Here is a 20,740-nt window from a genome sequence, read left to right as displayed (position 1 = left end):
ATTTTAAATCGCTAGTTAAGAAAACTAGAGTTGATTTACCTCTACCATGCTCAACAGCTTTTTCTAATTTGGGCATAGCTTTGGCATAAAGATCCTAAAAAAAAGAAGAAAACAGCAATAAATAGACACCAACTAAGTAAAATATTAACTACAGATTGTAACTGACCTGATTGGGGGTGGGGGGTGCGTGGGGAAGAAAAAAGTGTTGGATCACTAAAATAACTTTTGATTTCCACTTCCACCCTTCACTTACAGGGCTATGCTTGCTCAATGTTATGTTTCGCATGACTTACAGCTTTTTCTCAAAGTAGTCTTTGGACACAGATGAAAAACAATGCCTCAAAACACAGAAGTCAACTTCAATATTTCATTGAGCTCCTGATCAGGTAGCTGAATCTCAGGTTTCTCAGTGTATGTAGGTATCACAAAAATACCTGAGTTTATGCAAAGAAAGAAAGTACACCACCGTAATAAACTCCTTCCTAGCACTTCACAGGGGTACACGACTCATTCTGCAAGCTGATAAACTTCACTTTCCAAGAGACTAACTCAGGCTAACAAAACTGCACTTCTGAAATTACTTGGAAAACGAGATGTCCTAATAATGTCTACAGTAAGCCAAAGAGCACTGCATCAACCCCACAAACTACTTGTAGATTCTTTTCCAGACCGAAAATATGCAGGAGGTAGATAAAAGGCTATGTGAATTCTTTTAAGTAGAGGGAAAAAATCCTCAGTAAGAGCAACACTGCTAACTGTTGTTATGCTACTAAACCTCTGGAGAGACAGCCTAAGACTGTCTATCAGAACAAATTCATAAGCATGTATCCCCAAAGCTGAGTACAGTCTCGCAATACCACTTGAGCTTTATCTGTGCAGAAGTGAAAGCAGTTGTTTAGGATACGGCATGGGGGTAATATCTTCAGAACTTTCATTTCCTCACTGGCAAGACTGACTTTGGAAACAAAACAAAACAACTTGTCATGAAAAAAAGTGTCATCATGTGACACACAACGTTAACTCTAAAGGGATGTTTGTCTTATTACAAGCCAATGAAAAAAGAATATGCTCTAAAACCCCCAGAGACTAAGTTTGATTTTCTGTCACAGCTCACACAACCGGCTCATTTCTACACTGTGTTTTGAACTGACTTTCCACTCCAGTTAAACAAGCAATTCTGAAAAAGTTAAATGTATATACAGACATAACCAATTTTATTCTCATTAACCTGTGTTACGTTTTTAATCTTAAAGATGACTGAGACAAACCTAAAATATTATTTTCTTTAACACAGCAAGGGGTGGGGGAGAGGCAAAACCAAAACGATCTCTGACTACAGTTAAGCAAGCAAGATGACCCCAAACCCATAAAGTTTACATGCCCACTTCATAAAATGAGTCAGTAAACCACTGCCAGGAAATGGCTTGTTGTGTGGGAGCAGAAGAGCACATCTTATGTAAATGATCGCCACACAGACAAAAAAAATAAAGCAAATAGGAATACAACAGGCTAGCGAGACAAAGGACTGTTCAAGGCTTACCTACGTTTAGTCCAACTGGGCAGCTAACCTCTCTCAAATTTCATTCCCGGTTACGGTTACCGCAGGCAACCAAACAGAACTCATGCGTTTAGGAGGTCAGAACTCTTAACTACACTGCAGAAAATCCCCATTTTCCTTGAAAACTAAAGTCAGTACTCCTGCTGGTGCCACTTTAGAAACACACCGCTAGACTGAATAACCCCAAATATTACTGAAAAAAACATTTCAGTACTGTTAAAGGATAGTACCACAACACAGAATGTCTAGGCAGAAAGGACACCCTCATCTGAATGGCTTGGCTTTCTACGAAGAACTGGAAAACCAGTTTGCAGCTTAAGATTAGGATTCACAATAGCCAGAGTGCAAAGTAGGGAAACACTTAAAGTTGCCAAGAGGCAACCAGATGACAAGGATGCCCTTGCTTCAAAAGTAAGCTTCAACATTTGCTGGGTCAGGAAAGAGCAAGAAAGTTCTGCAATCTAGTATCAACAATTTAGACCCTGATTACAAAATCCTGGTTTTTCTCTATGCTGCAAAAACTACTTTTATATTTAATAACTGTTTAGTATAAATACGTTACCTAATAAAATATATAAGAAAGTTTTGGGGTAAGGTCTGGGGGGGGCTAGGCTTGCCACTACTAGTGGCCTGGGATTTTCTGTCTTCCAGAGAGCTGTATTCCTTCCCTCAACATCCCAGTTCAACAAATACTGATTTATTTTCTGCAAAGTTGTGTTTTGTCACAGTTGCAGTGAAGACAACTTGGTATTGCTGCTCCAAAGCACACTGCTTGGTAATTTAAGGCCTTCTCCTTCAGCATGGAGAAAGCAAATTTAAGCACTCTCCTGTATTCCTCGCTCACAGGACAGTACCAAATCCAGACATCCATAGATACCTTTCAGCTTAAATTTTATTTCAGATAACAATTCTAAGCTTTACTTAATTTTCTTTTAATTATTTTGGAGGAATAGAAAATGTGAAAAAGCAGTTGTTTATTTCAGCAAATTATTAGAAAGAAACAACTGGTTTTGTGTGAGGAGGGGGTAAATATTATAACCTGAACCATGGAAAATTTTAACTAACACAGCGTTTTGGAAAAATGCCTGTAGAGCTACCGACTTTTACTTTGTTTCTATCTATTAATTCTGTCTCAAAAAAAGAAAACTCCCAGCTCAACTGTTATCACAGAGAACTACTACTGGATGTGATATAAAACCATTATACCTGACACCAGGCTGTATATGGCTCCATAACATGCCGTAAACGCGAAACCCCCTCTTCCAATTGGGTTTGTGGATTCTCCACATATTTAGTCTCACAAGCTGGAGAGGAGTAGAGTGACAGCTGTGAATATTAGCAAACAAGAGGTTAAAAACAAAGGTGTAATTGTGTAAGTAGGTCTTCAGGGCACGAACAGGCTAACTGGAGAACACCTAACATGGAGCTTAACATGGTACTTACAACATAAACAATGCATAAGAAAAATTCAGGTACAGCTGTGAGACAACCACTGTGAGCAAAGTTTAATTATATGCTATGACGAAGATGACTTTTAATTGCTATGCAATTCATCCATAGCTGCTATATGATCCAAGTCACAGGTTATAAATTAATATTCAAGTAGTTTAATAAGAACACAGAACATAATTGTGAAAAATGTTTCTGGTCTTAATCAGCACTTCTAGTTCCCAGTTAACATACTAAATGTACTAGAAATCACAATCGATCATTTTCTATATTTGCACAAGCCACCATTAAAGAGTCTAAGTAGCTTCTACAAAAGGTAACATCCAATACAAATTTGTCTGTTTGTTACTGAGCTGGAAAATGGTATGACATCCCAATGTTGCAGTCATTAACCACATCAGCAACTGACAGCATTAATCGCACCATGGGGCTGAGCAAATAGGAACTGTAACATCCACCCAAAATGCAATGGGCATCTTCACATAATAAATACTAAACCACCATATTTAGGGTTTAGCATCACAATTTATTAAAATTACCTAAACATACTTTAAACTGTATTCTAATTAAAAAAAAAAAAAACAAACTAGTCTATACTGTTGAAAATGAACAGCAAAACTTAGATCAAAACAAAACCTGATAAAATTCCTAGCAGTTTATATATGACACTGATGCTTAGTATGAAGAGCTTACATTTTATACCACATTTAGCAGTCTATTAACTGTTTACACATATTATTGCATCAATGTGTAGCTAGCCTTCTTTTCAAGGTAAATTGCAAAACAACTGTATATGCTAATAAAAAAAGCTGCTAACCATAACAAAATACATAGTGACACAGAATTTTTCAAATAATTCAGTAACTCATGCAGCTGTACTTCCCATAATGTTTTGAAAGACAAGCATTTTAAGTCTCATTTCCCTTGGAAATCCAGTCATCTCTGGCAACCCCAGACACAATCCATTTAACTTTGATCCTGTTAGCCTAACAGCCAAGTCTGGCACAAGGTCATTCCCATACATTTTCTGAAACTAGACAGCTAACAGAGTACAGTTCCAAACTAACACACTCTGTGAATGGTAAGAAAGGCAGCCAGAACGCCACAGTCTGCACATTCTGCTTTGCTGAAGCTGATGGGCAAGCCAATTATTCAGCACATATGTAACCTGAAACTGCTGCTTCATTACTGACTCATGCCAGTGGTGGTGTAGGGCACGCGATGGCCCAAACTAAGGTTACTTCACTGGGGTGAAGCCAGGAGGCTGCTTCAACTATTGATCCTCTCATTATGCAAATTAGCTGCCCATGCAGACACATCCAAAAGACTTAACTATACACAAAATTGTTTCATTTATTTTCACTGCTCATGTAACAACGCATTAGCTTAGGTTGAAGTACTTAGTTTTTAAACAACTACAAACTCTCACGGATATAAAGCTGTCTTTAGTTATGAACTACAATTTTTTTTTGTTTTTTTTTCTGTTGAAGACTGTTAAAAGCCTATGCAACAACAATGGTGAGTCTACACTTTGGCATGGTGTTTTGAAGCCCTTGTGATACGACCAAAATATTTGTAACATCTTAGAGAAATAAACTAACAGGTTTTTATTATCACTACTTATTGTATTTGTTGTTGCTTACGTCTGAATGCTGTACAGAAAACTGATAGAATTCTGTAGGCTACTATATCTGACTCAAAGCACCGCCAGACAAGAACTTTTCCTGTAAAAAAGAGATTTTTTTTAGAAATAAAAACTTTTGATTTGCTGTTTTACTGGAGAACATAAACAAAATTTTGTTAGAATTTGCCAACAGTACTTGCAATTAAAAAATACACGATGTTACCTGGATAAAAAACAAATAAAATATGCCTGTGCATTTGATACATGACCACCAGTAAATCTACAAACATGAAAAGGTAATTTCTGAATGAAGAAGGATGTAATGCAGGAAAAAAATCATACACACAAGCAAGCCTGACGTTATGAAGCAGAGGGCGTCAAATGCAACCCTCAGATAAAAAAAGCAAAACCATAGACATCTCTATTACTGCAAACTGAGAAGCAAGTTTAAAGGCAAGAATACAAAAGGTGAAGAGATGTACCTAAATGCTTTCATGCATCAAAATACAGTGTCTTTCAGAATTCTGTAGGTATTTCCACATAGATAGAAGAGCACTAGGGCTATAACCATACCTACCTCCTCAATTTTCAGCAACTCCTTTTTGGAAGTCTCCTTCTCTGAGGAGGAGGCATAAACCTGGATAGAGAGCAAGCTCAGGCTAACAGGGGTGGCCCCCTGCCGAATTACCTAGAAATATTACAGGAAAACATGTAAACCATTAAATTCAAACAAAACAGCAACATATCTGAACACATCCATACAGACAATGTTTATATCCCCATATGGTAACAAGTGATATATCAACGATGCTTAGAAGTCAGGAGAAAGGGGAGTTGCTGGTACACAATCTCATACGCTCAGGCACTCAAATGATAACACCTAAATTATTCAGATGGCATCTGGAAAAGCCTAAGGCTAAAGGAGACAGTAGATATTTGCATCTCACAAAAAGATGTTTTCTTACTTGAAACATAGTATCTATACTGAGAAAGTTAATGAAAATTAACATTATATTCATATTTTGAACAACCTTGTGAATGTTCATAACACCTCCATTTTTCCACAGTTAGTACCAAGAAGTTCAGCATTTTATTATCTGCATCTAGATTTAGGGAAAAAAATGAGAGCATCAGAACACAATCATTGCTTTCTAAGAATTTTAGGAAAGTCTCCCATTTTTCTGTGAGAAACATGAATTACAGTGCATGACAGATACCTGACTGGCTTTGAATACTTCAGATTCAATCCAGTCATACAACACAACCACCACGAGTAAGGTGGATATAAGTCTTCCTATATTTAGGACCTACACTGAATTCTGTTCCTTAACTGGAGAGACTGCTTTAACTTAAAAAAACCAGAAGGTAAAAATCTTAGCTGTGTAGTGAATCAAGAATGCACAGAAAGCATTTTCCAACAAATGCACATCCTCATCAACAGCAACGCTTAACTCAAGAAACTGCAGTTCAAACGGGAAACCTTTCAATGCCTCATTCATGTTACTGCTCCAATGAACTTGTGCAGTTACAACCGCCTGCGTTTTGTTGTGTCAGGTTACAGCGCCAGTGGGTCTCACAGCCTGCTGCCACCAGACTGGCGAGGTCTGGCTCTGCTGTCAGCATCGGTTCCCAGAAGTCCTGCTGCTCACCTTGCCCTAGCTTTGGCAGCCAGACGCTTCCACCACGAGGCAATTCACCTCGCCAATTTGGCAAAAGATTAATCCTGAAAAAGAAGTGGAGAGCTTTGTGCGGGCTTAGTGTGTTGAAGCCATCCATGAAACAGCCTGAGAAGCACAAGAGGAACTGTGTGGCCAGGGAAGAGGGGATGAAAAAGCAGAAGGCAGCAAGCCCTCTTCCTTTTCAGAAACAGTAAGGGTACATTACATTGACCTAGCTGCTCGTGAAACTGAAGGCTTGGTCAAACCAATACATCCTTCATGCTGTTACGACAATAATTGACCTAGCCATGGGACAGTTACTCTGAAACTTTGTTTCTGTCCATGAATAACTTTAAATTTATCCAAACCACATGCTTATCATATACAGATCAGCATTTGCAGCTTTAATTTCTCCCACTGCTTTGCCGATGGAGTATTTATTACATGTAAGCATGAGACTCCCCAAACTCAACATTAAGACTATAGAGTTGTCAAACTTCCTGAAAATGTTCATTTACGTGTAGAGAAACAGCACACAAGAACTAGGTCATAGGGTTGCTTTTCAGAAGGACATAAGGGTTCTGATGAATCAAAGGGTATGGAAAAACTTGCTTAAAATAGAAGTTTTTCCTTATTTGAATTTATAGACTTGTTATTACAGCACTATAATAAAACACCACAATAACTGGATCAACTCCTTCACAGCCAAGGAAAGACATGAATAATCTTTAGGAGTGTTTGCTTAAACAAAGACTTTTCACATACTTTCATTAGCCAAGATAAAAACATGAATGCCACTAACCATTAACAGCTGTAGAATCTATTTCCTCAATCTTTCCTTTTTTCACTGCAAAACTGTTCTGTCACTGAAAAGGCAAAAGTCTAAATGCATTTTCATGCTGAAAAATATTTTCAAACAGTGTAAACGATGCCAAGTGTCACCAGCAGAAACAGTAAATCCAAGTGCTTTCAGTATTTCAGATTTTTATATAAAGACACAAACAGCACAGCGTAAGAATGGAAACACCTTCATTTCGCAAACAGGTATCAGTGATCACTGAGCTACACAAGCCGAAACCATTAACCGTACACATCAAAATACTGAGGTGCAGATATTTTCCAAAGGTTTCATATTTACATTTTAAACAAAATTAACCACTAAAAGTGAAAGATTAATCTCTCCTTAAACACACTGTTCAAGCTATACTGCAATGGCTAAGCTTACGGGACAGATACAACCACTACTAACTAAACTACCATGTATATATGTACACACTAAAAGGTTTATCCAGCAGTATGAAAGATTAACCATTCTTGTTTTCAAAATTCACTTCAGGATCTCATTTCTTAATTCCACATTAACAACATATTACTAAACCAGCTGTGGTTTTTTGAGCTGTGCCTTCAGTCTGCCCGTCTCAGCCATTCAGTTGATACCAAAAAGTAGAGCTAACATTCTTTTTGCTAAGCAATGTTCTGCATTTACTGTAAGTAAAAAAAGATACCACGTTTACTCCTTTCTCTAGCTGAGTTCAACTTTACCTATAGAAACTAGATCACTCACAAGCAAATTTGATCTGAAAGCTGAAGGGGAAAAGACCATCATATTTCATCACCTCTTGTCTTGTTTTACTGTCTTTCTCAAAGTTCTGAATTCTTAACTAAAAAAAAATAATCCCTCAAGGAAGAATAAATCCTGTATTAGCTCTCAGTACAAACAGGGGAACAAACAGCTGAAGATTAACTAGAACTTTTCTCATTTCTTCCTCTTGTCTGTGGTTTCTCAGTTACTGTTTTTGTCACTCTCAAAACTGGGGAAAGAAAGAACAAAAGGAAAAAAAAAGTTTCCTCAGTCATACTTTTGTGAAGGCTGTTATTTGTCCTAATGTTATGAAGCTACTTCATTTTTGTCTTCTTTTCCCATTCTTCCCTCCTATCTCTCAACTCCAACTGAAAAAAACAAAACCCAAACTCTGGAACACAGACATGAAGGAGAAGCAGCCACCTTACCCTTTCACTTTTAGAGGCAAAAAATTAGGTTGGCCCGAAGCACTGAAATCTGCCTAACCTCAATAGCTATACAGAAGTAGTAGTAGTATGCATAGTACCTAGATCCACAGGCTCACTCATAACCCCTTTAATGATGATTCTGTATCACTTATGGACTTCCGAATGATTCTGAGATAAAATCCTTAGATCAGAATTCCAGCAACTGTCCCAATGTTAAAGTAAAAAACAAAAAATAACAAAAAAAACCCCTAACAACAAAGCTGTGACAACAGAACAGCAAGTGTAGGCTGCTCAGCATATCAATATATACTGATATATTATAGAATTTTAACAAACAAAAAAGGTATAAAGGAGGAAAAAAATTTAAGACTCAAGTCACCAGGTTTTTTAAGAAAACCCTCCTGCTTCTTGAGCAGTCAGGCCAATTTGAATGAAACATACAGCTTGCTTTTAGCATGAACGGATCTGGGGCTCCTCTCATGATAAAGGCAAAGACCTTTGAGACAACTGCATGAGTTAAACCCGGATCACGCAAGTTTACTCCTTTTCACAGGGGAGACACAAGACGAGGGCAGCCCAAGCTGTATGAACCCAAACCCTGCAGCAACACTCACAGCTCCACGCTGCTGCATCCAAGAGGTCATTTTAAATAACGAACGTGGTGTTCATGTGTTTCTGTTTGTGCAACGCGGGCAGGACACACCACGCTGCAATGTTAAAAAAAGAGAGCTGCAACAAGATCAAGCAAACAGCTCCTCAGAGTCATAGACAAAGGACCCCGAGTGCAGGTGCCGCCGGGTAACACAACTTTTTTAGTACGGTTTTAGCCGGAAGGTGAAAAAATCGTTCGCCAGCACCAAGGCCTTCTTGCCAGGCCTCCGCCGCCGCGCCTCGCCGCGCCAACCGAGCGCCGGGGACCCGCTCCGCGCCGGGAGCGGCGCGCCCGCCCCCGGGCGCCTCAGCGCGGGGCCGGGCCGGCCGCGCTGCCGGGCCGCCCCCTGCCGGCCTCGGGTGTCCCCAGAGCGAGGGCCCGGCGGCGCCGCAGCCACACTGCCGCCTCCGCGGGCGCCGGCGCCTCCCGCGGCAGGCGGCGGCGGGGCGCGAAGGGAGGGGCCGCCGCCTGCCTCCGCCCGCTCCCCCCGGGTGGGGACGGGCGCGGGGAGCCCTGTCCGCGGAGCGGGGCTGCGAGGGGACGGCCGGGGAACTGCAACGGCCACGAGCACGGAGAACGACCATCTCCTCACCTTGAACATGGCGGTGCCGAACGAGCGATTCGCACCGGCCGCGTCGCTGCGCCGTGACGTCAAAAAGACTCGCCCGACGGGGGGCGGGGCGGGAGCTCTTGGGCCAGCCCCAGCGGCCGGCGCGGCCCCGCCCAGAGGCGCCACGGTAACCTGGCAACGCCGCGGGGGCGGGGCCTCACCGCCCCACGCGCTCCGCCTTCCGAGGCCTCAGCAATCCGGGCTCGGGCCTGGTTGTGCGTCAGCGCGGTCTGTAGGCTGGGAGAGGCTCGGTAATGGAGCATCTCCTGAATTTCAGCCCCTGCACGGCAGGAACATCTCTTTAAAACTCGTTTCCTAAAAAACCCAAGTGCTGGCGTGCTGAAAGGCCGTGCCCGCTGCCCTCCGTGCCCGCTGCTCCCTGGGCTTGCTGCCCCCTATGCCCACAGCCCCCTGTACCCGCTGCCCCCCGTGCCCGCGGGCCTGGTGCGGTGACCCTCCCTGCTGCCCCTGTACGGGGCACTCAGGCACCTGGGTGTCTCAGTGCCGGTAGAATGTGGACGGGGCTAGAGTACGGGGATTGAGGTAGGGTTCCATGCTTTTCTAATCCCGAAACATTGAATTCAAAAAAGTAGAACTACCTTTTCCTCCACATCTTGATGCTCCTCAGCTTCTGCAGCCCAGGACATGGCATCTCCCCGCTCACTTGAGCAAGTTGGACAGGAGCAAGTTTTCTCCACTCACACCTGCTGCAAGGGACGGTCTCGCATGCATCCCATGCCGTCTGCCTTGCTGCTCAGCCAGAGAAGGGTATCAGAAATGCTGGGTACTAAATTCCTGTCAGATAAGATAAACCAAGGCAATATTCCATCCTGATTTAAATCACAGGAAATCTGTTCTCATCTTTATCAGTTAATAAACTGCTGCTTTGCTTCTTCAGATTTGCCAGTCAGGAGTTTCCACCTTTCACTGTGCTGAAGATCTTTCTGTGGCACTCAAGGCCAAGATGGCAAACACATCAGCAAAAAAAGAATACTGAGTCCATCAAAGGAGGTGACTTACTTCATGCTCCTGTGTCATCACTTTCTGACCAGTTACTTGGATCTTGGTGCTTGTTATTTTTAATATTTTGTAAGACATTTTATCCTCATACTTAATCTTGGTCACATAATACCACATTTCAAATGAAACAAGTGCCTTGCTTTTACTGAATACCGTTCATTTTTCGGTAGCACTGAAAAATTACCTTGAAGCTTAAGACACAAAGATCCTTGACAGAATTAGCCTGTGTTCTCTGTTCAGATTGACTGTTAGGTATGGAAAATGCATGTTCCATAAGCTGTGTGCCACACACTTGCGGTCACAGCTCTGTTAGGGGGCCCATTCATCAGGACTTGGGGTAAAGGGGTGATTCAGGCTGCCAAACTTCTGAAACTTCATAGAAGCCTCTGCTGCCTGGGTACAGCCTGGATGTAGGCTCCAGCAGAGGCTTGGCAGCACCTGCATTCTACTTTGAAATGCACTCGCTCCATCACCTCCTCCTTCTCCCTGGCACTGGGAGAGAAGCCTACACTCCTCATTTAGACACATAAGAACACCAAGAAAAGTGTGGATTCACTCTTTATGAGCTTTTTCAGGTCCCCAAAAATATTACAGTAACTTCAAACAGTTAACTTTGATTTTAGAATATGAAGAATAGCACCCTATTAATCCTGGAAAACATAAAAAAATATTTACATAAAAGGTAAAGCACCTGAAGAACACGGTAGCAAACAGTTCAGCAGGAAGGGTATTGTGGATAGACAGACGAGGTACACACCCTCTTAGAATCTTAAATTTTCCTTTTGGTGGTAGATTTTTTTGTTCCTTCTTAAAGAAAATGCCTGCATTTCTTTACTGCAGTCTCTTTATAGACCTGATAGAGCCAGCTATAGCAGGAACAAGTATTTTCCAGACTGATGGGGATATGCTCAGCGTTACATTGAATTGCAAAATTGAATGATGCTTCTCAACAAACTGTAAAATCAGCAGACAGTCCTTCTTATTCATTGGCCCACTGGATTATTGTCAGGAGCAATTTGAGGTGAAATAAGAAGACTTCAGGCTTATGCCTTTTTAAAGCTTTATTATATTTTTCTGCTGTATTTCATAGGCAGCAGCTGATGCTTGCAAGGTAATGGTATGTCAGAAATACCATGAACAAAAGGTACAAGAGAAGATTCAGTACCCACACCACAGGGTAACAGATGACAATGCCATTTTATTACACATTTGGTTATGAAGATTCCCTTATTAGCGAGGAAGAGTTGTAACTAAAATGCATGTAAGTGACCAATGGGTGAAGAACGTTAATGGACCTCTTTCTCCCTTGCATTATACTTTACACAGCCAGTTATACCTGTGGAAAATAAGCTGTCAGGGTGTGGTAAATGTTTGTGGAAACTCGATTTTGCAGTATGACAGTGTTTGTGGAAGCACGGAGAGTGACTGCTTTGCAAACTACCCAGTCACCTTTCTTGATGCATTTTATTCTCAAGGAATTGAGAAAGAAAATATTCAAAGCTCAAAATGAGAGGAGAGCCCAGAAAAGGAGCAATGGCATTCAGGCCAGTAATGGCACCTCCTCTGTCTCGTTCTCAGCCAAAGCCAAGTCCCAGGCTGCGCATGGGACTAGCTGTTTCCCACTTTTACAGAGAATATTTCAAGTGCATTCTCTCCTTAAGTTTGGTACATGAGCAATAAAGAAAATTCCAATTGTTTCTGGACATACAATTATATATATATATGTTATAAACACTTTTTTGTGATCAATTTATATCCAGCCACTATACAGCAATTATTGATCGAATTATGTAACACAGAAATAAATACCTGAAGAACAGATAGTTGTTTTGTGAAATTTTTTAAACCAAGCAAATCAATCCACTCCAGCATCTTCAGTGCATTTTTTTCCTTTAATGTGGAAGTTCATCTTTAAAGTGATTGATATGACTGATTAGAAAGAATGGGAAAACCTTTATAAAGAAGAACAATACAAATACATTAGCTTTCATAGCATCAGAATCGTTTAGGTTGGAAAAGACCTTTAAGACCATTGAGTCCAACCATTAAACTGGCACTGCCAAGTCCACCATTAAACCATTCCCGAAGTGCCACATCTACACGTCTTTTGAATACCTAAGCAATTCTTATGGCCTGTGTATGGCTCTCTTACAGGCTACCAATAACGTGCATGAAAGCTCTACATACTTTGGTGGCAGGAGTAACTGCTGGAGGTGGTTATCTCTGCAAAAATTCCCTGGGAAAACAACCACATACGCCATAACACAATCCAAAACATTGTCAGACAGGTTTAAAAAGGAGCTGAAGTTTCTGCTCCCAAGGCCACAGAATGAAGAGCTTTGGCATGATTGACTCCTGGCTGTTTCTAATCTAAGAACCTATACCAAGTTTCAGCTTTATTTTGCACGCCAGTATTTTTCGCTTTCCTTGGTAACTGGCTTTTGTAAATATTTGTGAAAGAAGTATTTTCTTTAGAAAGCTGCAGCCCAAAGAAGCTTGAAAATATTGCCACAGTTCATAAACTACATTAGCCCAGGCAGAGATACAATTTAACAAACTTGATCTCTAATCTTTCGCCTTAGCCATTGCCATCTGAGTTTTAATACTGTTGTGTTAGATTGCTTATATACAGTTGATTTTTTTGTCAGGAAAATAAGAACAGTCCTTTACTAGCAATACAATGACAGTTATTTGCCACACATTTACAGGTACAGTAGAAAAAAAAAGAAAGATTTTGTTGCACATTCCTGTTAAAATGTGAGTTTGTAACATTTTCCCATTAAATATCAGTTTATCTATTCATGCCCATCATTGGAAAAAATAGTAATTCTGAAAGACTGGCTTATTTTTACATCCTCCTTCATGATAAAACTTGTACATTTAAAAAAACCCAAACAACACATTTTGCCATGCATCTTTTATTCAGCAACATTAACAAATTTTTTAATACCATGACTTGCCAACTACAGTTTTGCCAGCTTACTTAGAATTTATTTTTGAAGTCTTTATTTTATAAACTGCTTTTCTTCCTCCTGCAACTTTTTTTTTTGTGTTAAAAGAATGCTGTTTGGCAGATCTCTCTGCAAATTCTTTTGAAAATATGTAGTTAATAGAACACAACTACAACGGTTCCAATAACTCAACTTTCAGTTGTTAAGCAGCTTCACGTAACACCGTGAGCCTTGCTTTCTAAAAACTCCACACAAAGCACAGTTGGAGGTGATGTGGCAGGTATACTAGCTTTTCTAGAGTCAGTCTCCAAAGCACATGATCAGTTTCTCACATTCCTGTCACTTTTAGCACATATTTATTAAACGGCTAATTGAAGTGGCTTTTATAGGGGTGCATGATGAGGGATGTTTCCCAGTGTCTTTATGAAGGGAGTATAGTTTGCATGTTCATAAGAATACCCTTTCATTCTTTCTACTTTATTCACTTCCTAACTCAAAAAGAAAACCAAACCAGAAAGAGGTTGAAAAGACTTCTGTATTTAATGGTACTATTTTATTTGGAGTGAAACTTACCTGTGCTTTTGCTTTTCATGCTTAAGGTGGGTCATTTTTCACCGTTTGTCAGAGATGCTATTTTGGCAGCCACGAGGCCTGAAGTCATACATTCAGAAAGTTGAATGTTAAGGACAGATGCCACTGCAGAGCTCTGCACTTTTCTGCTGACCTACCTTTATTGGCAGCAAAGGCGTTACTGCTTTCACATCTGGGGTAAGCCAGGACTTGAATTTCAGCATGTGCCGTCTCATCACGTCACATTCTGACAGCACCCAAAATATACTCAGTGCTTTCCAAATAAAGATCCTTTATTCTAAGACAGGGGACAGGTAGAAAAGAGAAATACATAATGCAAAAAAACCAGCGTAATCCAACTGCATGTAATTTTACGTTTGATATTGCTATGGGTCAACACCCAACCAATACAAATCCTTGACTTCTCGCTGCAGCCATCAGTAGCTCTAGTCCCACATTTTTCAGTTACTCACTTTCAGCAGTGATGAGTAACTCTTCTGTTAACAAGCTGTTAACACTACCAACAGGCACGTCAGCTGATGTGTGGTGTAGCAATTTCTTCTAAAGCACAGATATGTGCTACCATTAGCAGTATCTTTATGATGCTCTTAAGCACCCATCACAGCAAAGTCCAACTCCTTTCAAAATTCCAATGCATCTCAGATTTTAGTGAAGCTGGATGCATTTTGGAAATTAACTGAGCCTAAAAGGTGAAAGGTACTGCATCTGTTGCCAGTCTCTTTAGGTATTTGGTACATCAAGTCTTTTTAGCTCAAAAATTATTTTCACAATAATCCTTCATTTCTCAAAGTGCTGTAAATATCTTTACCTCATTTGCTTATAAATGTATTGTCATCAGTATCTTCACAAATATACATATTAAATGTAGTTGTTTACTTGAATGACAGTTTTAAGTCTAGCAAATAATTTCTCATTAAAGGCATGCATTCCTTCTTTTACTGTGCTGCCCCTTTAATAATTAACAGTGACATGCTGAGCTTACTTTGTTATTTGTAGCTGACTTTTAGGATGATCATTTTTAAACGTTTTTAATTTCTATTTTACTTTCTACCACAGCACAATACAGCTCCCCCATGAATGAGAAGCAGAACGTATTATATACTTACTATATATACAGACGCCATTACATGATTATTACAATCTATTACTGAAAGCATCCTAGTGTGTTCATTTTTGCTGTTAGGAATTGCATTCTGATGTTTCTAACAGTATCCATGCACACTTGTCAAAGCGACAGGAGTTACAGTGATATCCATGGGAACTGCCACTTGCACACACAGAGACCAGCTGGAGAACGTAGCATGTACCACGACCTGCTGTGTGACATCTTGCACAATGTAAGTTACTGAGAAATAGGCAAAGATTTGCGTACTTGAACAGTGAAGCCTGTACTTAATGTTGTTAGTTAACTCGACTTAAGCTCTGACTTGCTTCCCCGTTAAGCCCCGGCTTAAAGCACAGGATCCTAGGGACCTGAAGGACAGCAGGCTGTTCTGCAGGGGTTTGTGTGCAGCTTGAACAAGAGAGACAGAGCTGAGCAGCACATGAAGAATCACTGTTTCTTCTTCACTGATGCTGCCATTGTCATTTAATGTAACAGAAGAGCACAAGGGAAAACTTTTATCGTTCTATTCCTAGAAGGCAGAATTTGGTTTCATAGCTTTATTGGTTGTCTAGACTAACACCCTTTTTTGAGAGGAAAAGCCTGGTTTGGGCTTTTAAATATTTTTCTTTTCTAGATCTTAATTTGCATACAACTCATCAGTCTCCTCTTAATTTTACTCTTACTGGCCCACTACAGTGTCCATGCAGCCAACGTTGCTCTCCTCAAGCTCAACAGAAGCTAGGCAAAAATGAAAAGGGTGTACTTGTAATTGAGAAAGAATGAGAGGTATGAGGCAAAACTGGAAGCAAGATGCCCTTTTCAGGACATAATCCTGTGTTTCTGTGGAGAGCACTCATGAGCCAGGAAGCCCTACTACTATGGTACCAAAAAGTCCTTCCTTTTTGGTACCATAGCATTTGTTCAGGGTTGCTTTTACACCTTTCCATTCCTTTGCCTCACATTCATCAAAACCCTTCAGCTACTGCTTCCATTCTGGGGGAGCATTTTCCACAAAGGAGTAACACCTGACCTTACACTGAAGTGCTGAATGCTGAAGTGTTTGGGAAACTCCAGGACATTTTCAGAAGTCTTTCACAATCACTAATGAAAACTGTCATTTAGATAGTTTGCCCCAGTGATATATGTTTAACATGTTACCACCACCTACTACTTCTCAGAACTTGAAGCCATTTACGTTTCAGCCCCCACATCCTACGGAGGGCAGCTACGGCTGGCATAGTTGCAGCCTACAGTGCAGGAGCCGAAGGGGCACAGGGCAGCGGTGTGCAGACTGACACTGTCTCTAAACTATTTTTCTCTAGCACAACATTTGAAACTACCTATTCAGTCTCGTAACTCAGTACAACATGGTGCTGGCACAGGCAAAAACCAATGCTTTCACTTGCTTTAGCAGTTTTATAGATGAGAAAAACATCAAATTTCTCAAGTGTGATTGAATAGGTTCTAATTTCTGTACGTGTATAACAATGCATATTACTACAGAGGTGGAGAACCTGGATGTTACAAGTGCTTCACTGAACATCAAGGAACAGCAATTTCACAAACTGAAAATCCTGAGGGGTCAATCTATTGCTACAGAAGAATGGGAATATGAAGCAAGTAAATTGTATGCCTGGTCCCAGGCATTATCTCTCCAGGATACTGGATGATTTCCATCCACAGCAGGTGCATAGAACTTCAAAAGTTAAAGCACTGGAAAACTGGTAACCCTTACAGTCACTTTAACGTATTCTGCCCTGCTTTGAACAAGGCTGCAAACCTGAAAGCACAGCTTCCTACACCGGTTTAACAAGTTTAGCAAAACATACATCCTTGTAATTAATTCTTACCATGGGGAAAAAAAAAAATAATCTCTGCACTGCAAAGCTAGGACAAAATAAAACTGAGCAACTGTGACCATTTTTTAAGGTTCATAACTTCTGCAAAGTCAGATGGGTCATTATTTGGGTGTTAAAAATTCTGTACTGAGATTTCTTTGGCTGGAGCATTTAGTTTATTTAACTTATGCAGAAGTCAGCCTCACTCCCCTTTTCTGTTTTCAGAGAACAGTACTGAGCCAAAATCCTACTCTTTCAGGAATCAGTTAACAGGCTTCCAATAATGTTGTTAATTGGATCAGCTCCCACCTTTAAGACCATGATAAGTCATTAACTTAAAAGCTACAGTTCAGTTACTTATCATCACCTATTGCTTTTCTGACTACATAATTCCTTTCAGTGTTTTGGATAATCTGTCAGGAGAAACAATGAAGAAAAAACTATTACTTGACAGTAACTCTTCCTGATTGCAATACATGAACTGAGAATCAGGAGGAAAAGAAATGAGGAAATATACATATCAAAAAAGAAAAAAAAAGTTTGCACTCTGAAATGTCTTCTCTGAAACTTCAATTTTTGATGCTTTGTGTTTCACTACAAGTTAAAGTTCTTGGTATCGAGTTGCCACCTATGTTAAACAAAAAAAAAAAAAATCCTTGCACAGCTATCTGTAAGAGCCAGAGGAAGAAGCAAGAGCATGTGTGACAGGGCAATTCCACGAAACACCCTCAGCTGACCAAGGACACCTATGTGACTAGGACTCCATCCTGGGAATAAATTAGCCAAGAGGGCTTTCTGAGATGCGCAAGATGACAGCAGAGCAATTTCTTGCTTTCCAGGAGTGAAATGAAGGCAATCACTACACCAACACAGGGGAAAGCGCTTACCAGGGGTCCTCAAACTACAGCCCACGGGCTGGATACGGCCCCCCAGGGTCCTCAATCCGGCCCCCGGTATTTACAGACACCCCCCCCACCGGGGGCTGGGGGGGGAAACCAAGTAGCCGCAGATGACGGCCTGCCACTGCATCCGCGCGCCGGCCCCCTGCTTAAAAAGTTTGAGGACCCCTGGCTTAGGCCATGCCAAGCATTGATACCAGTGCCACCACCACCACAAACACAATCCCATGCATTTTTGTATGACTTTGGCAATCTGGGAAGGTAAACACAAAAGAAATACACTGACCAGCTTGGAATTTCTCCTCTGAGACTATGGAAGTTAAACATGGGGGAAATACTTGGTTTCAGTTAGCATTATGCAATTCTTTTGACAAAGAAAGGATGGTGAAGTCGGAAAGTCTCATCAGTAGTACTCAAAACATATAAACCGACCCATACAATGCACAATTCACCACAGGAGACAAAGATTCTCACACAGAGAAAGAATTATATGGTTGGTGTTAAGTGGCTCAAAAAAAAAAAAAACCCAAAACAAACCAATGCTTAAAACATGCCTGAGGACACACTGAAATGGGTGTGGGAAAGGAGGCTGCCAGTTCAGGGCAAAGACCTATCTGGTAAGATTAAATAGTGCAGCAAAAATGTTAACCATTAAAGCCATCTATGTCATTAGAAAAAAAAGTATTTTTTCAGCATCACTTACGGAGCAACATTTATCCATAATACAGAACTGCTATGCTACCAAGGGTGACATCACCAGGCGACACATTTGACAGACATCAGATACATGGCAAAAATACTATTGTTTTAGTTCCTCAAGCGCTAGAAGGCTTGGCACTCAGCATGTGATGCTTAGTGCTGCCATTCATTCCAATAGATAGATCACTGGAGAGTCACTGGGTACTTAAACAGAGATCATGATGAGGTTTTATTTTTACCTGTGAACACCACCTAAAGAACCTGTCAGTGCAACTAAAGCACTGAATGTAGAAGCGGGAAGTGTTAATGAAAACAAGAAATTAAAGCTGTCGTTACACATACTCTCTTCTCCCTTGACAGAACACAAATTTTGCACATGCCAGGAAAGTTACCTCACAAAAGGCAGCACTCTAATTAAAAGATGATATTGAAACATCAGTAAGACTTGACAGGCTAAAGGCTGGGTGGAGGACCACATGTCCACAAGTATGTTATGAACTCAAAAGGTACAGAACTAATACAGAACCCATGCAACACTCAAAGCAATAGTTTGCCTTTCCATATTATGAAGCTGATGAAATCAGAAAAGAAAAAAACCCCAAACCCCAATCTGTAACAAAGGGGAAACATCTGCTGAAATTAAGAACATCAAGTCAGCAAGAGTGGATAACTTACATCAAAGAATCTGGAGGGAATTAACTGAAAAACCTCCTTGCCAAGCTAACATTAATTTCGTATCACACAAACACAGATGACTGAAGCACTGCCAAAAAGTAAGGCCACACATTCCAAAAAAATGAAGAATTTGGTATGAGCAACAATGAACCAGTTAAAATGTGAGAGCTCTCCTTAGCAAAATAATGGAACCATTATTGGAGATTCCTAATGAACCACAGAGGTGCTAACAAGTAAGTTGGCAAGTGTAGTATCATGGAAGAACGGTATTGCCAAAAATACAACCTGTCTCACAGAGAAGGGAATTAAACAGGTTAATAAAAATTCTTGTAAATAACATTTACAATGTGAAAAGACTGCAATCATCTTCTGTTTGACTGTATCTGTCTAATACATTTAGTCCCCTTTTGAACCAAAAAATGGTGACACATTACAATTCAGAGGCCATTCCTCCCATGACACATCCCACTGGGACCAGCACAAATTCATCCACAGCACTCTCCCATTAAACAGTACTAGTCAGTGTAGGACAAAGTCAAGTTACCAAGGGCGGGGCGGGGGGGGGTAAGTTACTTTATGCAGTTAAAGTTTTAAGTCACTCTTAGTAGGAAACTAAAATTAAAATGTGATTTTAGAACTCTTAATACTACCAAAAAATATTTACAAAAAGACGGCAGTTAGTTTCAAGCATTGTTGATAGTAGATTTTTAACCCCGGGGCTTTGATCTGGCAGCAAGAGAGTTGCTGAAAAATAGCAGCAGAGAAAAGGGAAAGTGTGGCAAGGGACTGACAAATGAAGGCTTTCATTAGACTGCTTGAGAAAAGATCATAATCTCCCATTTTACCTGCTGCCCCCCCTTCTTGGTATTGAATATTGTTCTGATCTGACACTTTAATCCTGAAATTAAGTTTCTGCTTCCTGTTACGGAAACATTAAGCAGCATGACTTGGACTTCTGACGCTTCGAGGTCCAAGTAAATGATGAACACACGTTGTCTCAGAGCCCTCAGTTCCATGTAGTTGACAGCAGGGAACAGTCTCTTCTCCTGGCTGTGGACTGACACTGAGGGTTGGCTTTGGTTTTCATTAAAGAGTTTAAATTTATGCCTTGACACTGTGTTACAAATGTAACTCCAAACATTATTTCAAGCTTGAAATGCAGAGCTGACACATGAATGCATTACAGTAATTAAAATTGAGAAGACTGTAAAATCCAGTTAAAGATATGAGCTTGACACTATATAAGACCATCCAACTCTTTTTGTTGGGAGAACTTTAACACAACATAATGAATTACAGCAACACATAATTTTTGAAGAGCTGCTCAACCGAGTAAACTCTGAATTCCTGTAGAAAGCAATTGAGGTCCGCTACACTATCAGTATTACAAAGTTTACACAA

At 40.5% G+C, this 20,740-nt stretch overlaps 1 protein-coding gene and 1 long non-coding RNA gene across 9 annotated transcripts in view; both read right to left on the bottom strand.

Moving 5' to 3' along the window:
- Positions 1-9,633, bottom strand: part of APOO (apolipoprotein O) — a 32,702-nt gene extending 23,069 nt beyond the window's left edge. The window contains exons 1-7 of one of the 8 annotated variants that reach the window (XM_037377139.1): positions 9,544-9,571; positions 7,092-7,155; positions 6,281-6,354; positions 5,663-5,734; positions 5,209-5,319; positions 2,765-2,884; positions 40-94 (exon numbers count right to left, since the gene is read on the bottom strand). In XM_037377139.1, coding sequence (XP_037233036.1) covers positions 40-94; positions 2,765-2,884; positions 5,209-5,319; positions 5,663-5,677 — 301 coding nt within the window. In that variant the 5' untranslated portion in view covers positions 5,678-5,734; positions 6,281-6,354; positions 7,092-7,155; positions 9,544-9,571. The other 7 variants (XM_037377140.1, XM_037377142.1, XM_037377143.1 and 4 more) reach the window with 7 other exon arrangements.
- A 2,826-nt stretch (positions 9,634-12,459) lies between these two features.
- LOC119143532 lies at positions 12,460-18,023 on the bottom strand. The gene is made up of 2 exons (XR_005102737.1): positions 14,261-18,023; positions 12,460-14,183 (listed from the first exon to the last, which is right to left on the bottom strand). It is a non-coding gene; the product is annotated as an uncharacterized LOC119143532 (long non-coding RNA).
- Positions 18,024-20,740: the final 2,717 nt, after the last annotated feature.

This window comes from Falco rusticolus, chromosome 2 (genome assembly GCF_015220075.1).
Source record: "Falco rusticolus isolate bFalRus1 chromosome 2, bFalRus1.pri, whole genome shotgun sequence".
In the NCBI taxonomy this organism is placed as follows: Eukaryota; Metazoa; Chordata; class Aves; order Falconiformes; family Falconidae; genus Falco; species Falco rusticolus.
The sequence above is the reverse complement of the archived record's forward strand: the minus strand, read 5'-3'. Positions and strand labels throughout refer to the sequence as shown.